Here is a 12878-nt window from a genome sequence, read left to right as displayed (position 1 = left end):
GGCCTTGGTTTCTTCATCAGCAAAACAGTTGGGTGGGGCTGGGTGATCTCTAAGATCTCTTCCTGTTCTCTTGTCCTGATGCCCTTTTCAAAGAAGCAGTACTGGGGTAGAATCGTTATTTTTTTAAACTAACATACTCTTACTATTTTTATTCCCACTATAAGCATGTAGCTTTTCTGCAAACCCCTTGCTACAGATTTGAACACCATCTAGGTAGCAGGTCTAGAGATAGATCCCTTTTCTCTATTGATCTTTACTATTTCAAAGTTTGGCTGCCGCTGTTTTGCCAACGAGGAGACATTATGATATTGTGGCTTTGGAGGCAGACAACCTGTGTACAAATACTGTCTCTCTTATGTATTATTTTAGGCAAACTCTTTAATCATTTTAATACCCACTGTATTGAATCACTGTAAGGATGAAATGAGATCATGCAGGAGTGCACTCAGCTCAGTGCTCAGAACATAATTAGGGCTCAATGAACAGGAGCTGCATTAAATGCTCACTGCAGGCTCTTGCTAACCCCAGTTCACAGGTGAAACTGAATCACTTGATTTTGCATGTGCCTAACTTGATTTTGCATGTGCCTTCAGATGGATCTCATTTTAATCTGGGATACTGCTACTGTTTTTTTCCCTATTATGAGGAAAATCTGAGAAATCCTCATTGCACCTGAAAAAAAAAAACCCAAAACGTAATTGTGAGTTCCCTCTTTCCTTCATAGAGGTTTTTTTTACACGTGAGGCTGAATGAAAAGCAAGTCTTTTTTTTCCCTTCCAAATAACTTGCTTTGTCTGGGAAGGAGGAGCTGTTTCTTAGGCTGGCATTTCTGTTCTTTTAGAGTGAGAGAAACTGAAAATGTTTCTTTTCACTGTGACACAGACAAGGGTCCCACACTCACACAATCAGGTGCTCTGCAGCAGAGGTGGGGGGGGGGCGTGCAAAGGAAGCCTGGTATTATTTTAGAGAACAGTTGCTTCTCTGCTGGAGATTCTTCACATGGGAGATGGTTTTGGGGGCTTTTTCAGAGAATTTGATTCCTTTTTGGGATGAGATCTTATAGCTGGCTTTAGAACTATCTGGCTAGCAAAGGTTTCTCAAGACCTTGCTGAAATAACTCTTTTGGTACCAAGGTCTGGTGCAGTTTTTGATTTAGGTTTGGGTCATGGGGAAGATGGTCATTCTTTCCAGGTTCTCTTGGTTGGTTTACCAAGTGGTTCCAGGGCCAGCTGCTTTGAATTCATTTTCTTTTCTCTAGCTTGGAAAGACTTACAGGAGTTCCATCAGACCACTCCCAAGAGCCAGCATTCAGTGGGTTTCTTTTGTTAAATCCAATCCAGAACTGCCTTTCTTCTGTCCTATGAAGAGAGGAAACAAAAACTTGGCTCTTCCCGTTGAATTCACAACATTATGTAAAATGTTCAAGAAATATTTTAAAGTATTTAGTTGTGTAGGGAACAGCTGATGCTACTGGCAAAACTGGTCAAGTCAGCAAGCATTTATTGAACATTTCCTGTAAGCAAAACCTGAGCTATAAAATGAACTGAGAGAAGATTAATCTCACTTCCCATTTCTCTTGGTTTGTATGGTGTGCTCATTGGTGATGGGCAGTTGGGGGAACAGTCAGCCCGTATTGAGAACATGGCTTTCGCATGTTCATTAGGAACGGCAATATCTTTCAATTAAGACAAGAACACATGAAAGCAAGTTGGTAAGAACTTTTGGAACATCTTTTCCCTAGAGGACTATTTATTTGCTAATTTACTATACTATTTATACTACTTTACTCTTCTAATTTGTTGTTCTTTTGTCAAATGTTCATGTATTCTCTGAAGGTTAATCACCACCACCCCATTTAATAAAAGGTACACAGCAGATTTGTTTTTTTGGTTTTTTTTTTAAATGTCCCAATGTAAATAATTCCACAGCAAACCAGTCTGAGGCACGGTAGATTAACTTCAGCCGTCACCACTGGTTAGACTTGGTGAGAAGCCCCACAGAGAACCATCTTCCCTCCTATTAGGCTGAGGACGAATGCGTCAAACCAGAGAGCACTCAATAAATCAAGCAATAAAGCCTAATTATACAACGAATCATCTGACTAAGATAATTTTCTGAGAATAATTTTGAAGAATTAAAGAGTTAAAAGATTCAGAAGTCATGACAGATGCTTTATTTTCCTTAGTGCACGGAAGAAAGCCTGTTCTGAAGCAAGCCTGTTCTGAAGCATCCCCTTCTCAGATATTTGAGCTCCTTTGCCTGAATGATACAAATGAAAGTAAAATGTGACTTAGAAAAGGTCAGAATCACTGAGGTGCATTGGGCACTGCCATGATAATAACTTACATTTAAGGTTGTGGGAAGGTGAGAATGCTGCCTTAAAGTTAAACCAGGCATATTAATCTTAATGGCCAGGCTGAAAACTCACGTCACTCTCCCTGCCTTGAGAGCTTTTTATTTCTTTCCTCACTGAATTTAGAATTTTACATGTTTCCTGCTATATATTGGCTCCTAAACGATGAACTGGTACTTATTTTCTCTTCATCATTTTCCTAAAATTATGTAACTTTAATTAATATAATATAATATGAATATAATAAAATAGAAAAGCAGCGCCATAAGAAGGAGAAGAAGCATGTATGCTAACTATGAGAACTGGTTTATTTGGTATAATTAAGCATGAGATTTGACTGAACTCCCTGGCAGTCTGGACAAAAAGTAAAACATACGTTATATAGCTTTCGTGATTAAGTGCCGAAGATCAATAATTTGATAGATACTTGACACTAAATTCACTAAATTCTTGACATTCCAAGTGTGAGAATTTATATAAATACAAGTGTTATAATGAAATTTGATGTTACAGCAAACTTGGAAGCAGTTTTCATGTGTTGTTTCATATAGGAAACCTCACAATATGCAAGTATGAAAGGATGTTTTGCAAGGGGCTGAAGTCATGAAGCCAAGTTACAACTTAGAAAAGTGGAGACGATCACATCTCCCTTGGATCTGAGGCCCCACACCAGACTAGCAAACCAATCGACAAGGAAGCTTCTTGAACTTTTCTTCAACCTCAGAGAATCTGACTCAGCGGCTCTGGCGTGAGACCAGAGGGCACTGTGTGAAAAAGTCTCCCAAGTGAGTGTGAGAATCAGCCAGATTTGGGAAGCATGGTCTCAGGCCAGCATTTCCTGCAGGGACTAGCAGTTCCATGGGATGTTGGTAAGTGGTCTCAAAAAAAAAAAGGGTTTTGCAGTCAAAGAAATTGCTTCCTTCTAGAAGCCTTTACAATGCTAAAGTATATGGCAAATTTCCAAGATCGTGCCTTGTTTTGCAAACATATTTGACCACAAAATCCCCCTATTTCCCCTGGAGTACTTCATGAGACACACACTGGGAGATATTCCCACCTTTGAGGTCATTTTTATAGATGCTGGAGATGAATAATTTGATAGATGTTACATATTAACCTTCTTAGGGGAGGGTCCTAAAGGAAACTTGTGGGGAAGGCCAGGATTTTCCTCAAAAAGTAGTTCTGGATTTTCTGTGAGATTCAGGTAAGTGTTTCATTGAGACTTCAGATTTCCAGAGCTTGGAACAGAGTACCTGGTATTATATTTGTGTTACATATATATGGAGGCATGCCCCCGCCCCCAGACCACGACATCCTCAGGGGCAGGATTTTGTCTGTCATATCTATTGCATTCTCCAGCCACCCATGCATATAATAGGGTCCCTTCCATAGAAGATATTCTCAAAATACATGCTAACCGACAAGAACATTCTAGAGAAAGAGGCCAAGGGATGAGAAGACTTACTAAAAGAGAACATGATGGCTATTTTCAAATATTTGAAAATAGAGTAGACTTGATCTGGCTTACTAGAAAGTTGATCTTTGAAACTAGCCTCCAACGATGGAATGGGTTTTATCCCAAGTAAAGAGCACTTTGAAACTGAAAGGAATTATGTAGACCAGTGGTCCCCAGCATTTTTGCACCAGCGATTGGTTTCGTGGAAGACAGTTTTTCCACTGCCGGGGGTGAGGGGATTGGTGGGACGGTTCAGGCGGTAATGCCAGCAATGGGCAGCGGCAGGTGAAGCTTAGCTCGCTCTTCCGCTCACTTCCTGCTGTGTGGCCCAGTTCCTAACACACTGCGGACCGGTATTGGTCTGCGGCCCGGAGGTTGGGGACCCCTGATGTAGACAGTAGATGACCACGGGAATGTAAGTAGAAGAAATTCCCGTATTGGGTCAGAGGTAGCACAAGACCTCCTAAGTTTCTTCAAATTTAAATTTGATTGATTTTCCAACTTCGTTAAATTCAAGATTCTGTAAACTTGCAAAATGGATGCAGACAAGTGAATGCTTGTTTCCTCAGAGGTAAAATTAGAAGGTTGGATTGGAATTTTTAAAAAAAATTAGTGGGACTTTCTTTTTTTCAAACCAAATCTCACATGGACTCATGTTATATACAAAACAACTAGAAGGGGAGTTGGCTGGACCTGCTGAGTCAGTGAGCAGGGAACCAGGAGCTCTGCCCACTTGGCCTCTCCTGCTCTGGGGGCTCAGGACCCTCCGGACCCTCAGACAGCACTTTGAAAACCACTGGGCTAGATAATTTCTGAACTTGGCAGAAAAGCTCTAAAATTCTGATTTGAGGTACAGAGAAAAGATTTCAAATATCAAAACAATCGTCACTTTGTTCTTTGTTTTATGGAATGAGTAGTGGGTGCAATATAAATATAAAACTGTAAGTGTGTATTTTTCTTTCACAACCAGTGTTTAGTTGGTTTTAGACTTAAATACTTGTGATTTTGAATATCCCAAATACCCCCCGATATTTGGGATACTCATGCCTAAGAAGCCATTACTTGGAGACAAAATATGCGACTGAAATTTTTCAAAATTAACAAGTATTTACCGATTAAATTTTGAATGTAAAAGCTCATTCACAAAATTCTCTTCCTCGATGTGGGCAAAGCTTGCAAGATGAGCTCCAAATTCTTCACAAAATCCTTCAGCTTCTCTCCATGTTCTTTTTGTCAGAACTTTTTCACTATGAAATACCTGTGTAGTAAAAGGAAAAAAAAGTTGACATGGTCATGAATAAGGTGAGGCTGTTTAATTCTGGACAAGAAGATGACAATAATATAATTGTTGTCATTATTCTACTTTAAAAGCTTGACCGAGTAGGGAGAAATAACATTTATTGAACTAAAGTGTGTCTAGTTGTTGTAATACCATTATCTCATTTGATTCTCATGACAAAGTCATGCGGAGGATACGATAGGCTCGGTTTAACAGATGAGGACTCTTTGCCTCCTTGAGAACTCTTTTTTTTCCCCCTCCTAAATTTCCTGTGACTGGGATATGCTTGTCCCTTAATAAAATGTTTGTCAAGAGATGAGGACAGTCAGGATAAGAGAGGTTACAAATTTCAGGTCACACAGCCACAAACTAGCAGAGCTAGGATTAGACCTAGTATTCCATAGCTGAATGAATCTGGCTAACCCAGGCAAAGAAATGAGAAATGAGACCTGGGACCTAGGGCGGGTATATTTCTAGGGTCTTTGGGTCTTAGCTGTGACTAAATTCTTTCCTGTTTCTCAGCTGTCCTCACAGTAGCAGGAAGAAGTCAGTCAAATGGCAGGCATACTTTTGACTTCATTTAAGGTCAAGGGTGAGGAACTGAAGACCTGGAGCTTCAGATTCTGGCCTCTGCACCCTTCTCATTTTTAACTGCCTGACACTATGCTGAGTCTCTAATGCCCGGCAGGCACCCTGCGGCCGGGCTTCACCAGGCTCTGATTTGCTGAGACCAGGATGAATAACCTTCCCAGTCCCATGGACCACAACACAGCATTTCCATATTTTAAATTATATGTCAAAACCCACCTCTGCTGGGAACCTTTTCTCGAATCACTTTAAATTCATAAGCCCTACTGCTATGCCCATCAAACACACCATATATTTGTTGACATATCAGGGTGATGTGTAGTAGAAGAAGCACTGGACTGGGAGTCCCAAGACCGCAGTTTATTCCAACTCTGTCAATAAATAATTGTGATCTTGGGCAAATCACTTCATCTCACTTCATGCCGCAGTTTACTCATTACTAAGATTTAACTTATTGCTCTGTGTGGTCACTTCTGGGCCTATTATTCCATGAATTTAATGTAGGATTATACCTGTGTACATTTAAATTTGGTGTATTACAGGTGTTTCAGGCCATCTATGAGACTGCAATATTTCTAGAGGTAGAGGCTGTCTCCATTCTGCTCTTCATGTGCCCAGGTGCTGGAGAAGAACTTTCTCCCAGGATTTTGGAAATCTCTATTTGTACAATGAACCAAAGACAAAACCACCAAACAAAAACATCATATTTCAAAAACGTATTTCTGAGAAGAAGATTGTAGATACTGATTTAAATCTAGGCTCTGAAGATGATTTGCAAAAAGACATTTATTTCTAACACGCACACACATATGTGTATATATCTATATCTGTATCTCTCTCTACATCTATATATCTCTATCTATATCTCACTCTATATCTATCTCTCTGTAAATCTGTATGAATAATGTTGGTCCCATTGAGAATGCCCATGTAACTTTCGTATTACCTTGAAGCAACTGGCCAGGCCAGGCTCTGACTCCCAATCCAAATAGCAGGAGGAAAAGGGCCATCTCTCTTCTTGCTCAGGTTTCTCCTGATTTTCCACTGGTTGCTTGCACAGGGACATTGCCTTAAAGTGTCTACAGTCCTTCACTTCCCAGCGACCAGGGGGACTCCTTCCTCGAATGACAACACAGCCACCACTGTAGCCTAAAAGCAGAAAACAACACTTTAATACCAGATGACTAGAACGTTTTGTGCTTGGAAGACAGCTCATTAGAGTGTTGAATAATTGACATCTCATAATGAAGCATCCAGACAAGAACAATAAAGATGAAAAAGGATGTTTTATTGGCGTGATCGTCTCATTTCTCTTCATCTCTGGAGAAGAGAATAGTAGATGGCAAAGTGAGAGAAGAGAGAATATGAAGCCTAAAATTGGGGCATTTTGAGCTCAGATGGCAAATTATGGGAAATTAGGTGCTGTTTCAACTTGGGACTGAAATATCCCCCATATCTCATCAAATGCCAACATCCCTCTACTTTGAATGATTGAGCTTTTTAACTGTGCAGAGGAAAATTTAACTCACCATTTATTGAATACCTACCCTGTACACTGTGCTTTGAAACCCTACTGTGAAAAATTAACAATGAAAATGCATGGAGTTGATCCTCTGAGAAATAGATTCAACAGGAAAAAAATACATAAATGATGGAGTAAAGCAGACTGCAAGGTACACAACAGAAAACTCAACTGTACACCATGGAAGAGTGGAGAGAATGAGGTATATTCTAAATGGGGTGAAATTCTGGGGGCAGGGATGGGGCAGACATCAGGGAAAAGGGAAAGACCATTTAGTTATGGACAAATTCCATTTTATTCTTTTGCATATGTTTGAACATTTTGGAAGATGAAACATATTTTTCCATAGAAGCAATTTCTATGTTAAGATTCTCAAGTTTGTCATCAAATGTGTACAACTCATAAGACAGCTAAAAAATGCACTTCAAATTTCAGTGACTAGTAGAAAACAATCCCATTCCAAAAATAGAATAAAAATGGAGTAAAAATGAGCTTCTTTTTCATCAATCCAGAGCAATCATTCAATTAACTAAATCAACATTCAACAACAACAACAACAATAAAATTATGCATCTGTATCTATGTACCAGGCTAGGCTTTATATTACTAGCTGCTTGAGATAGAAGGACAAAAAACATTTAGTTTAGTGTGAGACACAAACAAATAAACGATTAATGGCAGCAAACATGATGGATTAAGTGCTATGGTAAAAGTGTGTTAAAATTTCTGTGGGGAGACTTCAGAAGGAGTGATGGAGTCTCAGGATGTCAATAAAGGATTTGCAGGAAATGACATTTGAGCTGAAGTTTGAAGGATGAAAAGGAGAGAAAAGTTTTCAAGGAGTGCTTTTAAAAAAGCAAGTGATTATAGATGAAGCATCTAAAGACTTGTGACGATTCTGGACCTAAAGGCACTTTAAAAAATGTAGTCACTTGGTACTAGATATTTGTCTTGCTTAATTTCCCTTCAGAAGTAATGGCTTCAATTTCTGTAGATACAGGGTAATTGACATTATCCTTGCCAGCCATGTTTTGGTTGTTTAATGCTGATAGAAAGACTAAAGAGAGAGATAATGAGGAGTGGAATGAGGAGGAAGGAGCCAGAGGAAGATGTACAAAGATTTACATTCCTCCTGAAGGAATGGAAAAGAGTTTTTGAAGAAGGAGAAAGAATAATGAAGCTACAACACGAGTGTTTGTGTCTTCAACAATCCTGGTTGCACACCCCGTGTTAAACACCTGCAGGAAGCTCACAGTCGTATGTGTGTGTGCACGCTGATGGTCAAAGAGACCCACGGAGATGAAAATGACCAGTGGTAAACAAGAAAACATGATTGTGTGACATGCAGAAGGAATGGAAGTCAACAGAGAGAGTTGGGCCACACAAAGGCCATCAGTTGGCTCCACTGGCCAGAAGAGCTAGTTAGTGTTCAAGGTGGAGTCTGGGGGGCCAAGCAGGGGAGAGAGTATAGCATGCCACTGCCCCTGCTGTGAATGGAGCACTGCAGGCCTGCTGAGTGTAATTGTGGAACGCAGCTCACAATCTAGCTGAGTCATGAACAACAGAGGAGATGCTGCCTGCTCTGTGTAATGAAATTCGAATGAAATTGAACTGTGGAAATCCATGTGGAATCCGAAAGCCTAATATGTATATGGATGAAATTGCTCTAGTTGAAAGAGCAGGAAAAAACACACACTCCCACCTGACTCTTCCATCCTTCCTTCCCAGCAGCCTTTGACTTGGGGTCTGAACTCTGGGGTTCTAGTCCCAGCACAAATACTTAGTAACTTGAAACTCAAGGTTCATAAATCACAAAAAGCCTTGTCTAAAACATAGGGGCAACAATTCCTTTTCTTCTTATGGATTTTCATGAAGATCTGATAAAATAATGTATTAAAAAGCTCCCTGAAAGATATGAAGGGCTAAAACCATCACTAAGATGTTGCTTCTATTCTTATTTTGACTGTTTTCATTACAAAAGCTGGGATTTTGTGGCACAGGTTCTGCCTGCATGTTCAAAGAATTTTTAAAAAGCTCAAATCAGCAAGTTTAAAATGCGATATACTTTTTTGTTGCTCTTGCATTTTGTCTTACTTTCCCACATCAGACAATGATTAAATAGCTTTGGTTTTAGACACTAGATATTCAACTCATCTTCATTAGTGAAGAAGATGTTTGTGAACTGCTCTGAAGATAAAAAGTGTGCAGTAGTGTTATTGGTATTCGAAAATGGTTAACTTAATGGAACATTTGACCTAAATTTTAGAGTCTCAGCCTCAAAGAAGCAGTAAAGTGGTATAATAAAGGGAGACTGGGCTAAGGGAGATATAAACCAAATTTATAATTTTATGTTGTGGGGATGCTTATGAAGCCAAATAATAAGGGTCGGGTGTGGAAAAGAGCAGAGGTGTTTCTTCTCCCAAGAAACTGTTCTCCAATTTGATTAACTCATTTCCCACTGGAAAGGAGCAACTGTCATCCTATCCCTTAGCGGTGAATCTCACATTTGAACTGATTCTCCTCACCTGCCTTAGCCTCCCTCTATCCCCGCCCCTTTACCCTCTCCATCAAACACAAATGGGAACACTTTCAGTTAATTAAGAAATTCCAATTCACTAGTCTAGTCTCTTCAGTTTGGTAAAGCTATCTAGCCTTATAGTAAATTGAACCAACCTGGGAAAGCCTCCATCTTTCACTTCTCTGGCCGTATACCTGAAAACAAACAAAATCTATTTGTGGCCTCAGGGCAGGAGGGAATCATAACTGGGCCTTTAGACAATTAGTTTACTTGAGCCTGTCTACTCATTTCCCTTTCCCTGCAACAACTTTCACATCCTTAATCTCAGGCCCTCTGCCCCAGCCACCTTCCATCTCTCTCCTCTCCTCCGTGGAGAAAAGTGAAGCTTTGGGTCGGGGAAGGTGAGGTTTCATGGAGTTCTGCTTATCTGCCTGATACCATGTTAGGCATTTTATATGGTCTTTTTCCTATTTAACTTCAAAACCTCTTTGAGGTGGATATTAGCATCTACAGTTCACTAATGGAAAAACCAAGGCACAGAGGTGTAGTAACTTGCCTTAGGGCCATGTAGTTCTTGAGGGTTTTATCTGGAATTTGAAACCATATTTAACTGAGTCTACCATGAGACAATGTCAAGGTACAGAGGAGGTGGACATTCAATAAATAGCTGTTGAATGAATGCTTGAATCTTCCCCTCTAACTGTGCTTCTCCATTTCTATGGAGCTCCCTCTCTTTCCCCTGGTCATGCTTCTCTCCTTTGTGAGACCATAGCATTTCATTGAAGATCTACTACCACATTTTAGTGTGTATGACAGTTACCTATATATTTATAAAAAGATATGGGAAATACCCAAAGGGTGCTCAGAAATGAGGCTGTTTGTCCTCATTTATGTGTTGGTTCATTTCAGTACTCTGATGCGACCTAAAATGGATAACTACCTGCTGGCTAGATATGGTTCTCCTTTCCATGTGTAGGGCAGTTTCAAGAAAACAGATCTGACTAAGCAATCCCATTTTCCTTGTCACTGAGAGAAGATTTCCACTGACTTGAGACAATTAGGGTAAATACTCTGGAGTTATCCCATGAGTGAAACATACCTTTTTCACAGTGCTATCTAGATCTAGAAACACAAACCTTTTGTCACAGAGCCTGAGTTACGGATGGATGCAAAATTTTCTCTATGAAATAACTGTGAAACTCTAATATAACTTGGAAGAGTATTTTTGAATGTCTTAAAGGATGGACTAACCTGTTTTCTTTCACCATAGAGCAGCCTCCATTTATATTGAATCCTTAATCTAAGTACAAAGTACATTTAGGTTTCTAATGCATTAGCTTCTCCCTAAATGAGAAAGGCCCTATTTGCCATCTTTCCCTTTAATCAGTGGCACTAGTTAGTATGGATCAAAACTGTTTTTCCTGTTTTACCTGAATGGTTACTTCTCTTAAAATACCAAGTACCATAGTCTCTTTGTTGTTGTTTTAGTAAGGATAGCAGGAAATTATCTCTTTATAGAAATATCCCAGCTATGAAGCTATGAAGAAATCCCTAATGAATCCATGGATCTAGGCATCGATCATTAATGGCTTCTAACATTGCAAATAGTAAGAGAACTGGACATTATATGCCTCCATATGGAGCATACAACTATCTATGAAATGGTCTTTCCAAAAAAATAAGAGTCTGATTTAGATCAGGCCTCTGGTTCCAGCTTTTTAAAAATGTCATTTTAAAAATATCAATTTTATGAAAAATAAAAAGAATAGAGTCACTTTTTTTTATATTAAAGACTTCCATTTATTAGCACTGTGACACTCAGTGCAAAGAATACTCAAATGTTTGCTTTTTATACCAAAGGTAGTATATTGTTATTCTTCCAGCTCAACAAGCAGTATATACTCTTTAGTGAACTGTTACTTCCTAGAATAGCAGGTGGGCCTCTTCCAGAAGAGTAACACATTTTTAATGTGTTGTGGGGATACAGTAAAAAAAACCTAGGGGCTTCCCTGGTGGAGCAGTGGTTGAGAGTCCACCTGATGATGCAGGGGACACGGGTTCGTGCCTCGGTCCGCAAAGATCCCACATGCTGCGGAGCGGCTGGGCCCGTGAGCCATGGCCCCTGGGCCTGCGCATCCGGAGCCTGTGCTCCGCAACGGGAGAGACCACAACAGTGAGAGGTCCGCGTACCGCAAAAAAAAAATAATAATAAAACCTAGACTGAAGGAAGCTCTACAGGACAAACACATTTGCATCAACAAATAAAAATTTTAAAAAACGACAGTGGGCAAGGAAGAGGAAAACACAGATTAAAACAGACTTTAGGAGATATACCAACCAATTACAGTGCATGCACCTTTTCTTGATCTTGATTCAAATGAAGAACTCTAAAATACATTATATAATGTTTATGAATCATTTAGGAATTTGAGCATTAACTGAAGATTTATGATGCTATGGAATTATAGTTAATTACTTTTAGTTGTGATAATTGTATTATAGTCATGTTTCTAAAAAGGAGTCTTTATCTTTTAGAGATAACACTGAAATATTTATGGATGAAATGATATGATATCTGGGATTTTCTATGAAAAAATATGGGAAATGGGAGGAGTGGGTGGGAGTATAGATGAAACAAGATTGACCATGGGTTGATTATTGATGACACTGGGTGATGGGTATATATGGTGGTTCATTATGCTATTTGGTGAACATAATATAAGGTTGAAAAAATGGCAGGACTATGATTCCACCACAGATTGAATATTTTGATGATATGACATAAGGACAGAGTCTTCACTGAGTTTATAAAAAGCTGCAGGCTTCCTGTTCAGTGGTCAATTTATGTAGTCAGTCTGGGCTGGATTAAGGTTCTGACATGGGAACCAAGCTATTGGATTCTTTTGTGACAGGCAGGAAAAAAAAATGTCATTTAGGATGGTGTTTCTGCAAACTGCAATTTAAAAGAAAAAAGGAAACACAGGGGTTTTTATATTGCTATTTTCTTCAAAAAAAGATTTACATTTTCAGAGACAATTTACTCAATGTCAGTCAGCCTGAGCAGCCAAACTGAGCATCACGGTATTATTTTTGCTTCAGGGAAAAGAGAAAAAGAGTAGTGCCACTCAAATAAATTACAGCAGAAACTTATGAATGACAAGG

At 39.4% G+C, this 12878-nt stretch overlaps 1 protein-coding gene across 1 annotated transcript in view; it reads right to left on the bottom strand.

Moving 5' to 3' along the window:
* The window catches only part of PLA2R1 (phospholipase A2 receptor 1), a 111957-nt gene that overhangs the window by 37007 nt on the left and 62072 nt on the right, over window positions 1-12878 (bottom strand). Inside the window, 3 exon segments of the mRNA XM_067741774.1 lie at window positions 1274-1358; window positions 4922-5067; window positions 6623-6825. Of these exon segments, the coding sequence (XP_067597875.1) occupies window positions 1274-1358; window positions 4922-5067; window positions 6623-6825 (434 nt within the window).

This window comes from Pseudorca crassidens, chromosome 6 (assembly GCF_039906515.1).
Source record: "Pseudorca crassidens isolate mPseCra1 chromosome 6, mPseCra1.hap1, whole genome shotgun sequence".
NCBI classification, from domain to species: domain Eukaryota; kingdom Metazoa; phylum Chordata; class Mammalia; order Artiodactyla; family Delphinidae; genus Pseudorca; species Pseudorca crassidens.
The sequence above is the reverse complement of the archived record's forward strand: the minus strand, read 5'-3'. Positions and strand labels throughout refer to the sequence as shown.